General features: G+C 35.1%; 1 protein-coding gene across 3 annotated transcripts in view; it reads left to right on the plus strand.

Moving 5' to 3' along the window:
- Positions 1–21,218, plus strand: part of ARHGAP32 (Rho GTPase activating protein 32) — a 177,991-nt gene that overhangs the window by 132,994 nt on the left and 23,779 nt on the right. For all 3 annotated transcript variants that reach the window (XM_011380924.2, XM_011380925.2, XM_011380926.2), the window contains 4 exons: positions 6,651–6,800; positions 16,287–16,389; positions 17,738–17,882; positions 18,334–18,416. In XM_011380924.2, coding sequence (XP_011379226.1) covers positions 6,651–6,800; positions 16,287–16,389; positions 17,738–17,882; positions 18,334–18,416 — 481 coding nt within the window. The remainder of the gene's footprint in view (positions 1–6,650; positions 6,801–16,286; positions 16,390–17,737; positions 17,883–18,333; positions 18,417–21,218) is intronic.

Raw genomic sequence — 21,218 nt, forward strand, 5'->3', positions numbered from 1 at the left:
CATGTGATCACATAAACCTAACACCAAGGCCATTATCTGGCACAAATCATCTTCCTTTAATTTCCTGAGAAATTAATTCAAAACCAGACTTCTCTCAAATCAGTCTAGGAGATTTCTGAGATCCAATTTAGAGAACTCTAGTTTAGGTGTAAAGTATTACGAGAAAGTAAGAATTCTTTGGTTTTGCTGGAGAAGTATTATACTTGTGTAATTAAAAACACCCAGCGCCCCACTTCTCCATGTCAAGGTTCACTATGGCTTACTGAACAATATGTTTTTAGTGTATCTCTGTAAACTGGCTATTGGTGTCATAAAGATTTGCCTTGGAGATATTAAGTTGTGTGTCATACTGCTAAAACTTTTAACTACTGGAAAGACTGGTCTGGTTAGGTTTGTCTTTAGTTTTGAAAAGAGATTGCAGATATAAAATCTATCATGTGTAAATAATACAAAAGAAGTTAACATTATGGTACATGTTGTATTTTAACTCTAGGGAGTTTGAATATAAAATGGTATGATTTGCTTTTGTCTAAGTATTGTTTTATGTTTTTATCTGTGGAAATGCCATTGTTATCATTTTCGTTTCTCTAATCTAGCATATTTGGTGGACCTTAACCCTACTGCATTCCAGTGTTCTTCTGTTGAAATGTTTTTATAAACAATTAACTGTCTAAAACCAAATCCCTATTCTACCTCCCTCAGTGGAAGTCTTATGGTATTATTGACAGTACTTCAGACTTCTAGTCCTCAAAAGGTAATTTTACTAATTAGTCTATTAGTTTGTAATGAGGCAGAGTGAAGGACAGTATGTCTAAAATAAACTAATTTTGGCCATTTATTGTCTAAGAAATGAGAGGAAAATATAAAGTATAGACAAAATTAATATGAAGAGACATTTATATTTGGAAATGTTGTTCTTCAAATTTCCATGTAACTAAATTGAATATTTTTATTAGTTTAAATTTCTAATACAGTGAAATTTATCTGTCTTGACAGATAATGATTTAATTATGGCCGCCAGAGCTTTTGACCACAATTAATCTTTAGCACAGTGGATTAGAACATCATTTATAATAAGAAAATAAAGTGACACTACATACTGTATACAATGCAATTTAGTCTTTCTTTGAAGACTTAGAAATCATTTAAGGTTGTATGTCTAGTCACCATTATGAATATTACTTATTTCAGTGTCTCAGAGTGGGATATACATTGACAGGAAAAACCAGCCCCTGCCCGGCCCCCTGCCCCCCGCCACCAATTACAAGTTTAGAGTTAAAGTTCCCAATTTGTTTAGTAATATTTTTTGGAAAGGTGACAGAAACAAGTTGGCCACACAGAGTATAAATCAGGTTTCATGTATATCAACACAATTACTCAGAACCCTCAAGTGCCAAATGGGGGCACACAGTTGCTAATGACACTTTCCACCAGTCTTAATTTTATGTCATATCAGAGCCCTTACTTAATTGAGTCTTACGTCATTATTTGGGAAAAGATAGGCAAGTTTCTTTGTTCCTGAGCCAAACTTAGCACACTAAAAGCAGAGTCAGAGCTACTTAGTGTCCTGGAAAGTCCAGTTCTTCACAGGCTAATGTGATTTTATTGTGTGAGAGTTTGGTTGGAGGATCATAATTATAAGTCAGTTTCCATACAGCTGTCATTGAATTATGAATGTATATATTTTCTGGTTAATATATAATTAATTTCAGTCATTCATTCTAGTTATGATATTGCTAATTGATATTAAAGGAATAAACATAGTTTTTTCTCTACTAGTGAGGATCCCAGTTCACTATGGCAAACTGCTCATGCAGTTTTTTTTAAATGTTCTAGCTCCTTTTGTGCTGAAAATTATCATTCTCTTCCTTCCTTACTTTCTTCTAGGGAGTGTTATCATGGACTTATGAGTTTTTATTTATTCGATGTTTCCCAATAAGTTATAGTCACTCTGTGGGATATTCAAATATTTATAAAGTTCCAAAGCTGGCCTGTGGGAGTTGGTTCAGCTGGGTCCTGTTGCCATGACTCCTAATGGATATGGGTGTTTCCCTTACTTTCTGTCACAACAGAATTTCCCATTCTCACCTTATGTTTTCCCTACTATCAGCTTGCAAACAGGCATTTCTCCAGGGAGTCCTAGTTTATTTTATTAGGGAATGATATCTAGAAACCCAGATCCGAGACCAGAGGTGTTCATTGCAACCAGAATGTCGTTGTTTCTAAGGCTTTCGGTGGCTAGAGCTTAGAGAAAATGTTTGTGTTCAGTAGTGCACCACTTAACAATGGGGATATGTTCTGAGAAACACATCATTAGGCAATTTCATCATTGTGTGAACATCATAGAGTGCACTTACACAAACCTAGATGGTATAGCCTACTATATACCTACGCTATATGGTGTAGCCTATTGCCCCTAGGTTACAAGCCTGTGCAGCATGTTACTGTACTGAATAGTGTAGGCAGTTGTAACACAATGGTAAGTATTTGTATATCTAAGCATATATAAATATACAATATGTACCATAAAAATACTGTATAAAAGATAAAAAATGGTACACATGTATAGAGAGCACTTACCATGAATGAAGCTTACAGACTAGAAGTTGCTCCAGATGAGTCATTGAGTGAATGGTGAATGACTATGAAGGCCTAGGACATTCATTACTGTGCACTACTATAGACTTTATAATCACTGTACACTTAGGCCACACTAAATTTAAAAAATATATATTTTTATTCAATAAGTTAACCTTAGCTAACTGTAACAATTTTACTTTATAAATAAGCTTTTAATTTTTTTAAACTTTTCAACTTTTTTTGTAATAACAGCTTAAAACATATTGTACGAATATATTGTACAGCTGTACAAAAAATATTTTCTTATACCCTTAGTCTATACTTTTTTTCTTTTAACCTTTTTTTTTTTTTTTTTACTCTTTAAGCTTCTTTGTTCAAACCAAGACATAAACAAGCACCATGCGCCTTCACAGAGTCAGGATCATCAAAACCACTGCCTTCCACCTCCACATCCTGTCCCACTAGAAGGCCTCAGGGGCAGTAACACACATGGAGTTGTCATTTCCTGTTATAATAATGCCTTCTTCTGGAATACCTCCTGAAAGACCTGCGTGAGGCCCTTCTTGAGGAGGTGTCACTCTTTTCAGAAATATGACCATGGTGGTTTGCTTGTTTGTTTGTTTGTTTGTTTGTTTGTTTAATCAGAGATTTGCTGATAAGAGGATAATGTACCATGAACATTCCTCCCTATTAATGAAAACCTTTCGGTATTAAGATCCATGTTTTCAGACTTTTTAAGGAGCTTGTTGAGGTCCGCAAAAGCTTCTACTAAACCATTTACTGTGAATTTTCTTGGGGGTTCTTTTTATGAGACCACCATGGTATATTTGGCTTGTCATTGGTATGACTGTATTTTAATTTTGAGTTCATGTTCACATTTCCAACTCAAAGTTAACATTACCTTCCTTTATGACTAATACATTCAGGAAATTACTCTATATTAGTAAGTAGAGATACTCTTTTTTTCTTTTTTTTAAGCCAAACGGTAATCCTCTGTGCAGATATATCATAGTTTATTCAACCAATTCCCTATTAATGCACATTTGGGTTTCTGATATATATATTGGGCTATTTTTAAAGTAACCTTTCAAAAATGTTTAAACTCTTCAGTATGTTCTGCATAAAATTTCATTGCATAAAATCCAAACTCTGTATTATGGCCCCTAGCACCTGACCTTTTCATACATCTTCAGCTTCATTTCATACCACTATCTTCCTTGCTTAGTACACTCACATCTTGCAACTCAGATGTGACTTTCTCAGACCTTCCTGATCATCTTATTCAGTGTAGTTTTTTTCCTTTTGCTGTTACTTCACTCTTCATTTCCTTATTAGCAGTTAAAAGCAATCTGAAGTTACCTTGTTATCTTAACTTGGACAATATTATACTGTGGCTAAGAGCTTGGGTTTTGAGCCAGGCCACCTGATTTTGAGTCCTGGTTATGTGACCTTGGATATGTTAGCACTCTGTGGCTAAGTTGCTTCCATCACAATATGGGGATAATAATAGTATTTTTCTTATATGGGTTCTGTGAGAAATGAATGACTAATAAATATAAACACTTGTGCAGTTACTGGCACTTACTAAGCATGAAATATATGCTAGCTATAGTATTATTATTATTTAATTGTTCGTGGTCTTCTCCCCTCAGTAAGCTCTGACAGCAAGGAAGTTGCCTCACTTGTTTCCCGCTGTAATCACAGGAGTTAGAACAGTTCCTGAGATAGAGTAGGCACTTACATAGTTGTTGCTAAATGAATGGTAGTTCAAATTTAATGCCCATCATTTTGTAACCTTCTTGGAAATATGAGACTAAAAGAATGCTTTCACATATACATAATATGCAGTCATCAAATTCAATAGATATTTTCATCAAATTTGGCATCTAAATATGAATGCCTACCATTCATAAGTATCTTGGAAGTCTGGCCAATTATTACAATCTAAAACAAATCATCTTATAAGAAAAAGGATGGAATTATCATATTTGCTTTGACACAATTATATATTCATGAAATCAAGAAGGATCAACTAAAATCCTTCTAAAATTGTTGAGAGTTTAGTAAATTAACAGATTTGAGCTATTCCTAAAGAAAATATTTTCTCGCATACCAGTAATTACCAATTGAGGCTATAATTGCAGAAAAGTATTATTCCATTAAGAGCAGCAAAAAAAAAAAAAAAAGATAAAATACCTAGCAATATCCCTAACAAGAAATAAGTGGAATGTGTACTTTCATAAAGAAAATTAGAAAACTTTACCGAGATATAAAAGATTTAGAAAAATAATGACATGCCCTATTAGAAATGTTACCAGTTAGAAATACTGAATATTGCAGAAATTAAAATTCTTCTAATATGTAAATATAACATTAATATGTTAAGAATATATATAAATACATATAAATATATTATGTTAAATGATTATAAGCCAAACTCATTTGTATTTTTTAGTAAAGCTTGTCAAAATTATTTTAAAGTTTATGTAGAAACAAAACACGTTTGAAAGTGAACTGAAATGGTGTTATGACCACTCTTTAACAAAGATTTGCAACATATACTCTCCTAGCAACTAGGGGAGAATAAGAATCATACAAGTCCAATAACTTTTTAATATAGTAATATTATGATATGTGCAATATGTTTCTGAAGTTACCCTAGTGTTCCATAAATGTCTCACTAGCTTATAAGGAGCACATCATTTAAAATTTTTTTACATCATCTCAGATACAAGAGAGGTTGTAGTTTACTCAGAGTTTCAGAGCATATCAGAGATAGCATCAAAATTATACGGATGATCCTAAGTCAGTTTTAATGGTTGATATAGAAAAAATAAATTTCTCATTTAATCTGCATACAATATAGGATGACTGTTTTGTCCCAGTTTGCCCAGGACTTAGCACGTAAAGTCTCATATGTAAAGAAACCTCTTAGTTATGGCCAAACCAGTTACGATTAATCACCCTTGTACAGTTCACAGAAGCTTATATCTGTAAATAGTGTTTCCATTAAAATGAAAAGAAACAGATGGCAAATATCTGATCTGGTCTAGAGTAACCCATCTAGTGGTTCATCTAGGCCACAAGTTACTCTGGGCGAATAGAATTTCTACAGGAGACGTCATCAGTTCAGGGGACTTAAGATTTGGGTTCACTCAAGAATCTATGATAGGATTTAGTATGACTCTCAGTAATCATCTGCAAACTGGATAAGAGGATTGAGGCCATGTGGCTTAGCCTTATATCCAGCACCTAATCTCTGAGCTTAGGTATATTTGTTATATGTTGACTTTTAGAGTAATTTTTCTTACAGGCTGCACTTCTCAGCAAAAGTAATTTTTCTGTGTATTCAGTTCTTTCACTGTTGTTTTTCTAGATCAATTAGTGGAAATATTTTACTATATATTAATTTACTTATCTCCTGCTTTGATCTACAAAGGATTTAAAGTGATATATTTAGCATACTCTAGATGAATGTTAATAGAAGATCTAATGCTTTTTTATGTGTGTGTTTTGTATTTATATAGCAGTTAGTTGGACAAGTGTGTTCTGTATCATAATGGCATTGTCCTCGTTATAAAATGAAAAGGAGGGAAGTGTTTCTTTTTTTAGTTTTATTTTCCAAAGATTACAAACGCCATGAAAATGTCTAACCTTCAAGTAAAATATTGTAGAAATTGATTAGAAAGGCAAACCATATTGACACCATTTTAAGTCTGACTTACTATGAAGCTCTCCAAAGCCTTATATTAGAATAAAACTCAGGTACTGATCACAATCCTGTGGTATTCATAAGTATGCACTGGGAAGATGGCTGGTTTACCATACTTAAATTTGCTCACAATCCCATCAAATAAGACCATGGACTGGTAAGAAGAAAGTGCAAAAATATGATGTTATTTATAAAGTCACTAAACTTCAGTTGAAAATTTCCTACAGAATATAAAATGTACTTACTTTTAATCGATTATTTTGCAGTCACCCTGTCAAGATCTCCACTTCTTATCATACTAAGTAAAAATGTAACCTCTTGCCACAACTAAGATATTTTCTCTTTATTACTTTTTTAGTGTCTAAAAAACACGGCAAGCTCATTACTTTCTTACGCACATTCATGAAGTCTCGTCCAACAAAACAGAAGTTGAAGCAGCGGGGGATCTTGAAAGAGAGGGTGTTTGGTTGTGACCTGGGAGAGCACCTTCTCAATTCTGGTTTTGAAGGTAAAAATAAAATTTATAATCTTATAATTTTAACTTCTAACCTCTCCATATTGATTTTCTATAATCAATTACACAGGAGTTTAGGCAACATCTGTCCCATTTAAGTTCAGCAGCATGTATTGAACATTCTCAGGTACTTACCTTAGTTCTGGGGATAATTTAGAGTAAAGAGGAGTCTAAGAAAGTACTTTGACAGTAGAGATACTTCTGATCTTTTTAGGAAGAATAAGACATTCACACAAAGGGTACAATAGCACTGTTAATTTGCATTGTTTTTATATCTATGAAGTATGAAGCTGTTAAAATTATAAATTTGAGTACAGTCTGGAAATTTGAAAAATATTATATATAAACAGTAAATTCGCCTTTTTGAAAGTATGGAATTCTAGAGTAAGGTGGAGGACTAGGTAAAAGCAGGGTTCACCTCCTCCCAGGTCCACATTGAATTTCAACCAAATTTAAAAATAATCAGGGTGGAGAATCAACTGAAGTTCAGCTGATCATAACACGTATGTCTGATAATATAAAGAAGGAGCCACATCGATGCCAGTAGGAGGAGAAAAGTTGCAAATTGAGCTGGACCCTAACCCGCCGGTGGTAGAGGATCACCAGGAGGGAGAGTGAGGCTGCAGAGGCACCCCTGAGGAAGAGGGGTCCTAGCCTCATTCAGGGGCATCCCGGCCCAGGGAAGAGGAGAATCCAATAACTCTGACTGTAAAAACTAGAGGGGATTCCGGCCATCTGGGTGAGACAGAAGCAGACTGAAACTCTAGATGCGCCCTTGAAGGGCCCACACACAGATTCTCTCACCTGCGGACATTCACCAGGGTCACCAGCGGTGGGTCAGAGGCTTGCGCAAGAGTCATATGGAGAAAGACTGCATTTCCTGATGCCAAAATCAGGGCTGGACGGGCAGCCACCATTGTGCCTTAGTCGGGCCCCGCCTACAGGGCAATTTACAGACCAGCCAACTTGCCCATGCAGACCCCTCCCACAGGGTCAATAGAGAAGCACTGGCCTGAGGAGATCAGCCCGCCCCACCCAACCTGCAGATTGCCCTGAGCTTTTGTTGCTGGATGGGTACCACGCCCTGTACCATTTCAGGGGCAGAGATTTACAGCAGGCAGCTAGCGCTGTGAACAGGCATTTTGGAGACAGTTTCAGGCAGATCACTGATGCCCATACAAACTTGGGCGGATCTTCGGCGTCTATGGGCCAGTCCCAGACAGCAGCTGGTCTTGCTGTGATCTGCGACTTTTGTGGGAATGCATGCATGAAAGGTTACCCAAGTTGCTGCAAGACTGAGGCTGTATTGATCTGACTGCCATTGTCTCTCTGAGACCCCGCCCCACCCAACCCACAAATTGCCCTAGGCGGCCCATTGAAACACCACCACCCTGCCTCTGCCCACTCCCCCAGCCAATCCATACAGGCAACAAACTGGCTAGCTCAGGGCCGCATTGAGGGGAAATCACTTGCAGGAAGAACTCCACCGCCTGCAAGAGCTGCAGTATCACATGGGAATATCTCAGGGGTCTTTGGGACTGCACCAGATGGCAGCTGGTCTCACTGTGATATGTGACTACAGCAGGAAAGTGCGGGCTCAGAAGTTGCAGCAAAACTGAAGCTGTATTGGCCTGATGGCCTTTGTCTTTCTCAGATCCTGCTTCACTCAAGCCACAAAGTGCCTGCAACCCATTGACGGGCATCCTCCCCTGTCCTGCTTTTCTCAGGGGTTGCACATTCTGTTCAGGCAACAGACCTTGGCTAGTGCAGTGAGCACATTTCAGGGAAAACATTTGTGGGCAGACCGCTGCTACCTATATGAGCTGCAGTATCTCTTAGGGGAATCACAGGGGTCTGTGGGACCGCCCCAGGCAGCAGCTTATCTCCCTGTGATCTGTCACTACTGTGGAAACGGGCAGACACATTGCAGAAAATCTAGGCTATTGGCCTGATGGCTCTTGACTCCAAGATCCTGCCCCAACCAATACATAAAGTACCCGTGGCACGATAACAGGCAGCTGCCCCTACCTTGGGGTGACACATTCTGTGCAGTCAACAAATCTCAGCCAGCTAAGTGAGTAAAGTTTAGGGAATACAGTGACAGGAAGATCACTGCTGCCAGCATGAAATACAGTATTGCTTGGGCAGACCTCAGGGGTATTATGTGCCCATCACAGATGACAGTAGGTTGTGCAGTGATATCTGACTTTGGTGGGAATCTGCAGTCCCAGAGCTGGCAGCAAAACTGGTGCTGTGTAGGCCTGATGACCCTGTGCCTCACTGAGGTGACGCCCCACCTAACCCACAAATTACCTGCGACAAGCCTGTTTCTAGGCAACCCAGTCCCATCCTGTGCCTTTCTTGGGTCACAAATTCAACAACAAACAACAGCACTCAGTTCGTGCAACCCACACAAAGCCAGGAGAAGCTTTCATTGGCGGGCCACAAACTCATCCATGAGCTTTAGAAATTCTTAAACAGGGCTCTGGTGTTTGTAGTTTCAAGGTGGGCAACAGCTGGCCTTGCTACAATTAAACTTGTACAGGGAGCCACAGAGACAGTGCTGGCATGTAAACTGACACTGCAGTGGCAGGGGGAAGTTTTTGCAATAGATTCAGGAGACTACCAGGGTCCCTGCATCACCTAACATGCATATCACCCAAAGGCTTTTCGAGTTTCAGAGACTTACGGGCAACAGACAGGCAGTTTCTGGCCTTGAGGAACAGTGGTCCTTCTGCTAAACTGCCCTACATCAGGGATGGGGGATAACCAGACTGCTGCCTACAGCATTGTCTCTTTCACTTACCTATAGATCCAGCATAGGCAACAACCATCTGCAGATCGCTTTGTAGCTCCTACCAGGTATCTCTGAGCAATCAAAGGCAGTGGCTGGCCTTGGCCTACTGGGGAGCCCCTCCCAAGGGGCCACATAATCAACGGACTAGACCACAGCAGAGCAACTCTTGACTAGTCCCATAACTGGTACACACAAAGGGTGGTCTCAACAAATATCAAGCCTGCTAGGGCAAATCCCACTCAGCGGGGTCAGCCCCCACACAGCAACTCTTACTCTGTGGATGCAGCCAGTTCCCACAATTAGTCAGTCTGAGCATTAATCTCATCCACTGATGTACTAACACCAGTAAAGGCTTAGCTAGAACAGAAGATCACACACAACCCACACAAAGATCACGTCCAGAGTCCCCAGCACAGGGGATCAGGGAGAGTGCACCACTGGGCCACACAGGATACCTTCCACACAAGGCTATCTGGCCAAAGCCGAGATGAAACACATATTTCTAACACATAGAAATGAACACAGAGAGGCTAATAAAAGGAAAAGATAAACATGCGACAAATGAAACAACAGGAGAAAACGCGAGAAAATAAGCTAAATGAAATGGATGCAAGCAACCTACCAGAGACAGAGTTCAAAACAATGATTATAAAGATGCTCAACAAACTTAGGGGGAGAATGGATGAGCACAATGAGAACCTCAACAGAGAGATAGTAAGCATAAAGAAGGACATGGAAACCATAAAAAAGAACTGAACAGAAATGAAGAATACAATAACTAAATTGAAGAATACACTAGAAGGATTCAACAGTACATTGGACGAAGCAGAAGATCAAATCAGCGAACTGGAAGACAAGGTAGCAGAATACATCCAATCAGAACAACAAAAAGAAAAAAGAATTTTAAAAAATGAGGATAGTTTAAGAGACCTCTGGGACAACATTAAGCGTAACAATATCCACATCATAGGAGTACCCAAAGGAGAAGAGAGAGAGCAAGAGATTGAGAATCTATTTGAAAAAATGATGACAGAAAACTTTCCTAACTTGGCAAAGTAATTAGACATACAAGATCAAGAAGCACAAAGAGTAACAAACGAGGAATTCAAACAGATCCACACCACAATACATTATATTAAAATGCCAAAGATCAAAGACAGAGAATCTTAAAAGCAGCAAGAGAAAGGCAGTTAGTTACTTACAGGGGTACCACCATAAGAATGTCTGCTGATTTTTCAGTGAAAACTTTACAAGCCAGAAGAGACTGGCAAGAAACATTCAGAGTTAGGAAAAACAAAAATCTACAACCATGAATACTCCACCCAGGAAGGCTTTTGATTAAAATGGAAGGTGAGATAAAGAGCTTCCCAGACAGGAAAAAGCTTAACGAATTCATCACCAACAAGCCAATATTACAAAGAAATGTTAAAAGGATTTATGTAAAACAAGAAAGGGTTAAAAAAAAAGTACAGATAATCATTGATATGTAAAATGAATATAATTATGGTAGAGTATTATATGTTGAGAATATTTTTGTTATTTTTTTCTTAGTTTTTCTGATTTTTTAATTAAAAAGGTAAAAATACTAGAAGAGTATTAGAAATGAATTTAATAGTCTTGGAAGAGAAAACTGTGCTAAAGGCCGATGCAGAGGAGAAAGTCTAAGTGTTTAGAAATACAAAAAAAATTAACTTGTGACGTTAGAGTATAACTGTAATTTGGTAAATTCTAAAAGATAGAAAGAAACTTTGAAGGCTGAGGTCAGGTACATTCTAGTTGGCATATTAAAATAATGTACTGTTTAGGCATGGTAAAAGTGAATAAATATTCATATGAAAGATATTCATATTCATATGCAAATGAAGACTAACAGGAAAGGAGAAACCTTTGAAGTTTATTAACCATAAATTTAAGTAAGAAATAAAATGGTTTTATTAAATTGATTTATTAGTTTGTATTTGACTTAATAAATGTGGGAAATTAAAATTTTTAGAAAATTTTGAGACTTTGTCTATACTGTATGTAGTTAGTAACTGTAGTTATACCATGTGCGTATGTATATATAGAAACTGTTTTAAAGTCTAAATTAAAACAAGTAGAATTGAACATATTATATATAATATTTTAAAATCTTAGTGAAAACAATAATCACGAGGAAGAAGAATGATATATTGATATAGTATATACATAATTGTGAGGAGAGATGAGATATAAATATAGATAGATATATAATGTATATAATCGTTCTTCCTCTTGATTATTCTGTTTTAGTTTATTTAAAATAGCATCCTTACTCTATATAAAACAGATTTTACACAAGATTTTTTTAAAGAAGGAAGCTCATATCAGAATAATGTTTCACTATGTGACTCATTCTCTAAATTGTATTCTTAGTGAATAATCTACTTTATAGAGTAGTGAATAATCTACTTTATAGAGAGATTATCCTGTTACACTTTCTAAACTTTTGAGCAGCTCCCTGTTGGAACACGTGACAAACCTGACCTGTTTCTTCTGTACAAACTGTTGTAAGAAATCATATAGGAGCCTGATAATTTTTGAAATTATTTTGTTTGTGATCCCTAGAGCCAGAAATCACTTAGGATGATCTCACAGACCACAATGCGATAATTGATTTGATTAAAGGTAGTATCACCGTTATCTATAGGACTGATTTTTTAAAAAATCTACTCACATAGTACTTTTTTGTGGCTAGATCAGATTAATTTGTCATTTACATGGGCATCCTTAATTATAGCACCAAAATGTTTTTTGTTTTCTTGGTTTCTTTTTTTTTCTGTCTCTCTTTTTTATTTCTTTTGTATCTCTTTTTTGTTTCAACCTTGCTTGGATATGATAATATGAGAGAGGGTTTTCCAGTTTGTTCTGCCATGATCGTTAGCTCTCAAACACCAGTTCAGCAAGTTTTAGTTAGAAGTTTCTGATGTGTTTCCATTCTTAGTAAGTATGATAGGAGAAGGTGATGGATGCCAAGATATTTTTTTTTCTGAAAATAACAGGTTTAGTAACTACAGTGTTCATGCATTCTATAACTGTGATAAAATCTATTCTAGTATAGCAGAGTTTTCAGCTGTCATTGATTTTTTTTTATAGGACTTGTTTTATTTGCTGCACATATTTGAAACTGAATTTCCTTAAAATGAGATTTGAAATCAAATTGCTTTAAAAAAAATGAAAACTTCATAGAAAACTAGGTGAAATTATATTTTGTACAAAATATAAAAAATAATTTGAAACTCCAGGTGAGGAAACTCTGTTTCCTGGACATATTGAGATTATTTGGCCCTTTCAGCAAGAGGTATTATTTGTTTTCTTTAACTATTGTAAGTATACAGGGATTTTATAATGAGAGCACACTAGGAAAAAGCAAGGCCCAAATAACCCCTGAAATTAATCCTTTAGGTAATCATATTTTCCTTAACCAAAAATCATGATGCACATTCTAATAAGTAACATAGCACCATTGTACTCCTGGCCTGGAAGCCACCACCTTGAGAATGGAACTTGGCTTTTTCATCTTTATTATAGAATGCTTGCACGATGACTGATATATAGAAGGGATGTTATAAATGATTGATAAATGAATGAGTCAATGAAGAGTTAAGAACAGAAATGAAACTAAAACTGTCAAGAAAAATCAAGGATCAATTCTTGTCATATTTCTTTTAGCTATGCTTCTAATCTTAAGGGTCAGCAGTTCTAATTTAAATTTTACTTCTTATAATGTTGTCATATGATGATATAAAAATATTAAAAGTATAAAATATATCAGAAGTGTTTTATTTGGAGAGTGTGGAGGCAATTCTGCCTTTTGGCAGAACCATTTTGGAGTTTTCTCGTATGTCACTGAGTCATTATTTAATATGCACTAGAGTGGTTTATTAGATGATTTGGGGAGGGAAAGATGGCTAATAAAATGCCTTTTTAACTAGGATTTATTTTTGATATATTGGGTTCTCATGTTGCTTTCTTATATGTTAGTAAAAATGAAACCAGATCTTTTCTATTTTTGTCTTCTGATACTGTTCTTCAGTTTCTACTCTTTTTTCTTTAGAATGAAAGTTTATGCTTTTTCCTTTCATTTTGCTACCTATTTTAATTAAATGCCCTGTTTCTCTCTCAAAATTCTAAGTAATAGCAATGTTCAGTTATGTAATTTTATTTATGAAGCCCCATTATGTGATTGTTTCATAGATATTCAGTCCTTTTACTTAGGAAACATAAAGTGTAAAGAAACAACTCAAATGTTTTCCATGCAGTATTATGTCTATAGAGGCTTAATCATATTATCAGGGGAAGACTTCCGATTCCTTATATTTTTAAATTTTGCCTATTTTTGAGAACACATAAGCAGGTATGACTCTAATATCACATAGTTGTAAGAGTCCCAGGAAAGTTATTTATACTTTTTAATGGATGGTAGCTAATTTTTATGAAAATTCTATGATGCATACTAGGAGAGCCTATTAGTACAGAAATAAAACCCTGTGCTCTGAATGGTTTCCTTCCAAAGCAAACCTTCTGTGTACCTGGGTGAGTTAGCATGCTAATTTGGTGCATATATAATGAGAGGCATCTTTTAAGTAAAAAAATTAAAGCCCTGTTTTTCTTTCTTTAATTATGTTAATTATCTCAGTAATCTCTAAATATATTCCCTTTGAAGTAGGTGATAGAAATTTTCCAGCTCCAAATTTTATTATTATACATCTAGTTTGTAGGATTGAAGCCTGATGCACTGAGGTTATCATTGATAAAATGATATTAGAAATGCGACTCAAACTCATAATGATATTTTATATTTTGCATATCACTGTGACATGAAGATTGCTTATAATATCAAAGTCAAGCCACAAAAAGTACCCAGCAACTCTGTTTGCCCTTCATCTGCACCACATAAACATATTCCTTTTCTCATTTCTAAAATTTTTGAATGTTTTTAGAGGTACAAAGCAAATTGTTGAAAATTAATATAGTTTCATATGAAAACTAAGATCCCTACTCTGCTAACTTGGTCAGAAAACTTTGTCAAGCTTAACTAAAATGAATTAATACACCTGTAAATTAGTTCATTTGTTAATTTTGTACATTGTGTCAGGACAGTGCTTCTGGATTTTGAATATACAAAGATAAGGCATGGGTTTTGCACTTTAAAAGCTGGACTAAGAAGGGGTAATAGTTGTATAAACAAATAAATAATAATTCAAAATGAAATTGTTCTGTGGGCACCTAGAACATAGAGCAGCTAGCTACCTCTACTTGGAGATACTCAGAGAAGACTTGCTTAAAAGTGACAGTTGAGTTGGGTTTTGAACAGCAGCCAAGATTTTTGTGTAAGAAGGTGGTTATAGAGGGAGAGTCCAGGCCAAGAACATTTTTTTCCTCTCCCAGGAAATCGAGGGACTTAAAGAATGACTGGTTTATGTTGCAAAAGATAAGATTTCACTTGGCCTAGAATTGAAAAATATGGAAATATGATAAATAAGTGCAAATCGTGAAGGACTTTATATTCTAGGCAGTATATTGCCGAAGTTAAAAAAAAGTTGGCTTTGTACTTAGATTTTTTTTATTTAAAATCTCATTTCTGCCATTTGTTTCCTGCTTGCCCTTGGGTAAAAGTTTCTCTTTAAGATTCAATTTCCTCTGTGTAAAATGGTGATAATAGAACTTTCCCCATGGATTTCTGTGAGAATTAAATAAGAGTATCTATTGTAAAGCATTTAGCCTGGCAAATAGTACATGCTCAATAATACAGCTGCTTTTAAAAAAATAATCACAGCTAAGGAGTTTGTTTTAAATATAAGTTATAGGATCTGGCAGAATTTAAAAGCTAGAATGCAGGAAGGACAACAAAAGGCAGGAAGACCTAACAAAGTTCAGATTTCATCTACTGTACATTTTTGAATGGTTATAAAATTTTTTTATCATATACTATGAACGTTCTTTTCTAGACTATAGGCCCAGAATAGCTGTCCATTTATATCAAATATTCAGTGAGGTAACCAGAAAAAGAGTACGCTTTTCTTCTTATTGTCGAAGTGCCCTTTATAATGAGCTGATAATATTAAGTCAGAAGGTTAGTAATTAATAATGTAAAGATAGGCAGGAAATTAAGATTTCATCTGTTTGAAATTGCTTTGACCTTTGCATTATGTTGCGTTTTTTTTTTAATTGGATAATTACAATTAACATTGACTATGAAAAGATAAAAGAAATTTTTGAAAGTAAAAATTTATAGTACTTATAGGCAATTATCTCATTAGGATAAGCATATAACTTCACATACTCATTTGCTATGTATGAAATTCAGCTGAACAGCTAAATATATTTTTTTTAATCTGATATGGTGTTAGTACTAAACAATTCACTTTTGTTGTAACGTGATCTAAAGCCTACTGCAGAAGATGTCAGAGGAACTATCCGAATACTATATGAGCTCTTTCACTTACCTAATGTAACAAGATAGAGCCAGTTTTCTAGTTGAGATATGAAATTAAGTAAATATGCTCTCCTCATTTTTTGTGGTAGATGAATCTCCACCCTTTATAATTTTAATTTTACAAATTTAATTTTGCTTATGAGAACTGAGATATTCTCAGTTTTTGGTGACTTTGTTTCTACTGAATACTCCCAATTTAATCCATGTCTTTAAAAATTCTCTTTAGTACCCCAGGTTCTTCAAAGCTGTACAGCATTCATTGAGAGGTATGGCATTGTGGATGGAATATATCGTCTCTCTGGCGTTGCCTCCAATATCCAGAGACTACGGTAAAGCTTTATATGGCATTTTCTTTTTCATTCCTATCATAATGCATAAAAACGAAATTATTTCAAAATTAAGTCTCTTACATTGATAATCATAATTTCAGTAAGATAGTTTAGAAAAAGGAGGAAATAATCTTCAATTGTTCTCTGTGTTTATTTTCCTAAAGGCCATTTCTTCATTTGTAGTATGAGAAAACTATGTCCCCTGAACTTCTTCAATACTTGTATTTTGTGTCTTTACAATATTTGAAGATTTTAGCAAATTGAATTTGAACCCATGACAACTATGAGAGATGAAATTTACATTATAGTAGAGTTATTCTGTAGTTCTTAATTAAAATTGATGAGAGAGAAACTTTTCTGATCTCCTTTGAAACTAGTTCTGTAGTGTATGCTAAAGTATGTGTTACATATTTCACATTCTCATTACTTTCTCAGATAAAAATAGTGGTATCCTTTACACCAGCGATAGAAATTTTACTTTTGCTCAATCTCTTAGATTCTAATCTATTCTTATATGATATTTTTCTTTATTTTTCACTGCGGTTCATGGAAATTTCCATTTATTCTATAGGGATTTTAATATTCTAATGGACTACAGAGCTCATCTCTCTTTTCAAGAATACATCTTTGGAAAATACTTAAGTTGATTCTTGTACTAAAGACAGTTCTAGTCTTTAGTTTCACATTCAGCAAGTGTCATATTTAGATTGTCCATACATACTAATCCTCTAGGTTAAGTGGTTTCATACCTGTAGATTAATATTAGTTAACCTGGAGAGTGAGCTTAATCTATCTTACTATTCTAAGCACAACTTCTGTTTCACTCACTTTAATGCTACAGATTTTACCATCTGTTAAAATTTGATGTTGGCCGGGAGTTGGTTTATATTGTTTCTGGCTTTCTTATCCCTCTACAATAAAGCATTTCTGAACCATACTTCATGTATCTGAGGAATTTCTGTGCATAGTTGTTCATGGACGAGCTGCCACTCAACCCTAGTTCCCAGAATTTCTAAAATTAGATATTCAAACCATTAGGAATTACGAGTCCTGTTTTCAGATCTGTGTGTTAGGGCCTGCTCATTCATATGCATTTCAGAGATTGTGGTCCATTTTAATATTAAAGGGCTATTACCTTAATTTCCACATAGAAAAGTGCTTGTCTTATAATCAGACAGACATTCAATTACTGCTTGGTCCAGATATAACTTATATAAAATAAAATCATTCGAAGAAAACATTAATTCACTGAGGTAAAGGTTAATACTGGGCTTTTGCTTTCTGTTTTAAAGTCATATACTTGCTTTTACCTCATAAAATAATTTTGTGTCTCTTCTGTCTTTGCTAGCCATGAATTTGACTCTGAACATGTCCCCGACCTGACAAAAGAACCTTATGTTCAAGACATACATTCCGTGGGCTCCCTTTGTAAGCTGTATTTCCGCGAGCTCCCAAACCCTCTGCTCACCTACCAGCTGTATGAGAAATTTTCGGTGAGTACAGGTCACTTTTAAATCAAGTTCTGTTTGGAGTTTCTTTATGGTTTTGTTCAAAAAGTATAAAAATTGATTTGATCATGTAAGAAATACTTGTATGACTAAAATGGTTTCATTAAAGGAAACAAAAAAAGCAAAAGGCATTTATTGCTAGCTAGTCCATAGTCTTTGCTGTTTCCACATTTTCATTCTTTTAGTTTCTGACTTTGAGCCACTAATCTTATCACTTTTAATACTGGTTACCATAATAAAGTTTTTTAAAAAGTATTGTTTAATATATTTCAATGTTCACATAGTGTGGAAACAAATTTACTTCCTTGATCCTATATGGTGATTCCTCATCATTCAGCCTCAAATTGTAGATAGAGTGAAAACTGAATTGTAAGTGAAGAACTTTTATTTTTACCATCAAAGCCTACTAGTTTATTTTGTATTATAATTATTACAGGATGCTGTTTCAGCAGCAACAGATGAAGAAAGGCTGATAAAAATTCATGATGTCATCCAACAACTACCCCCTCCACACTACAGGTAAACCACATGTCATGAAATACCAGCCAAAAGTAGATGTCAGTTGATGTGTAAAAGTGCTTTTTTCTTTAGGTTTCTAACTATTTAAATTTTCTTGAGAGTACCAATTATTTAAACTTTCCTTTGTTTATACATTCATATTTATTTGTCTTTGTGTCCCCAGAGCTTGGCACAAGGCTTGGCATTCAATAGTCATTTAATAAATGTCAAATGAATGAATGGACAATTGACTAAACCTGTTCATTAGTGTGTTTGTTTTTTTGAGACACAGAGATATTGTGAAGGTACTGGTGTATATTCCCACAGTAGTGAATACTTTTGAATTGCTCGAATCCAAAATATGGACACACTGCTGGGTGCCTGTTTACTTTTTTCTTTTTTTTCCAACCCTCTTTTGTTTTTCAAAAGGTGTTCAAGCCACATAGAACCACAAAATTTAACATTTGTCTCAGAATTCTTCTTCATGAGACTCTAAGATAATCTGTAAACCTGTGTTTTATTTTGGTTTGTTTTAGGTTTTATAGTTGTTTATGGTTTTGTTGTTGCTACTTTTAAAAAGCCCAATTTAATTTGTATGTTACTTTAGAATCTCAGAAATATTATTGTTTGTATCTGAGAAGACCAGAACAAAATTGGTAAGAGAAAGAAAACAGCACGTCTTATAGATTTTAGTATACAAAAAGTAAAAAAAAAAATTAATTTTAGTTATTGACAAGAAATTAAATTCAGTAGATGTTTTAGTAATACACAAATAATTTAGTGCCGATTTTTTCAAAATGACATTGTTTAGATGTATATTTTAAAAATCAGCATTAAATTTGGCTCTAAGTCAACATCGAAATTTTTAATCAACATTAAAAATCAATACATTTTTCAACACTATAGCTATAAACTGATGATATTGAAGAGCCAGAAGGTAGCTTAGCATTGACTCATTCTCCTGTTAATGTAGCCTGTGAAGAAGGCGAGGAAATTAAAGAGGTCTTAAGGACCTGTGCAGAGTCAAAACAAAACAAACAAAAACTCAGAAGAGCTTTTGTGAAGTAAGCTCAAGAAATTGAGGTACTTAATCCTGAAAAAGAGGCCGAGGAGACAAATCTGATCACTACACAGTTATTGAAGAATATCTTCAAGGGGAAGAAGACATTAACTTACTGGAAAAAGAAACCTAGGGCAGTGTAAAGAATATTGGCTTTGATAGATGGACCTGAATTTGAATTTTCAACTTCATCACTTACCAGATATGTGACCCCCCTAAACATCAATCTCCACACCTGTGAAAAGAATACTAATAATACCTTCTTAGGAGAGTTTTTAAAATGTGAAAATGAGATCAAATGTGAACCTGGCCGTTACTATTTTTTTTTATGGACAATGCATAAGAAGACAGATTATTAGTTTAAGCCAAGACTTCTTGGTAGTTTTACATGAGGTACCAAATAAATATATCTTTTCCTCTAAATAAAAAAAAAAAAAGAAACATATATAGTTTTTAAAAGTCAAATGGTTTGTAAAGCTGATAGTGAACAATAGCAGTCTCCAGCTCCACACCTTCTCATTTCTAATTTCTATTTTTCAGAAGTCATTACTCTTAACTCTTTCTTCTGGACTTTACTCCTCTCTTTCTAAACAGCATGCTTTATTTCTTGATTTTCATTTTTAGATACTATATTTTGTCTTTCTTTTATGGTAAGAGAAGATATAACTCTCTTATAACTTACCCCTCCCCACCCAATACCACACAAACACACACTTCCCCTTCTTTCATTTTCATAGTATAGTTATTTCGACATTTGGAGTTAAATCAGTATTCATTATCTGCATTGTAATAACTATGTAACTTTTATTCACAGTTGTACCTATACTAAATTATATTTTCTTTCTGGGATAACTTTGTAGGTTTTGGTGGAGCAGTTGCCCATTTGGGGCTTGTAAGTTTCTATTTATCACCAGCTTATCCTCCATACTCTCTAATAGAACTAAAAATGTTCTCTTAGTGTTTGCAGACATATCGAGCCACCTTTTTTACCTGCATGAAAACATCCCTCCTAGGTCCTTCTGTCCCACTACTCGGTCCAGGCTGATTGCTCTCCAGATGTACAATGCCACCGTCGACACTTTACCCTCATCCTGGAAATCCCCTTCCTCCCTCCATCACAAGTTAGATCCCATCTTTTCTTGGTCTCTTGATGACATTTTTTTCTTATTTTTACTCCCTGCTTTTTAGTGCACTTCTTTGGTAGCTTCCTGAGAAAGGCGTATGGGAGGTAAATGTTTTGAGACTTTGATATGAAAATGCTCTTATTCTACTCTTGCATTTGATTGGTAGTTGGCTATAGAATTTTAGTCAGTAATTTTTTCCCCGTAATTTTTATGGTATTACACCATTGTCAGCTAAGCCAAAATGCTCCAGCAAAGTCAGATACTAGTCTGCCACATTTCTATATGACCTGTTTTGCTTTGTTTATATTCACTCTGCATGCTTTTAAATTTAGAACATACCTAGTGGTCAGTTTTCACATTGATTCATCTTGGAGTGGATTCTTTTTCATTCTTTCCTCTGGGCACTCGATGGGCCTTTTCTCTCTGGAAACTTCTGAGAAATTGTCTTATCTCCTTAATACTTTCATTGCAACTTAAACCTCATCCCACTTCTCTATTTTCTTTCCCTGTTCTCTTTCTGTAATTGTTGTAACTTTTAAACCAACTCTTTAATTCTCTCACATTCTCTTTGTCAGTTTCCCATGTATGGATTTCCTCCAACCCATATCTTGATTTGAAAAAATTTTATTTCTAGGAACT

The sequence above is a fragment of the Pteropus vampyrus genome, unplaced genomic scaffold (assembly GCF_000151845.1).
Source record: "Pteropus vampyrus isolate Shadow unplaced genomic scaffold, Pvam_2.0 Scaffold416, whole genome shotgun sequence".
Classification (NCBI taxonomy): domain Eukaryota; kingdom Metazoa; phylum Chordata; class Mammalia; order Chiroptera; family Pteropodidae; genus Pteropus; species Pteropus vampyrus.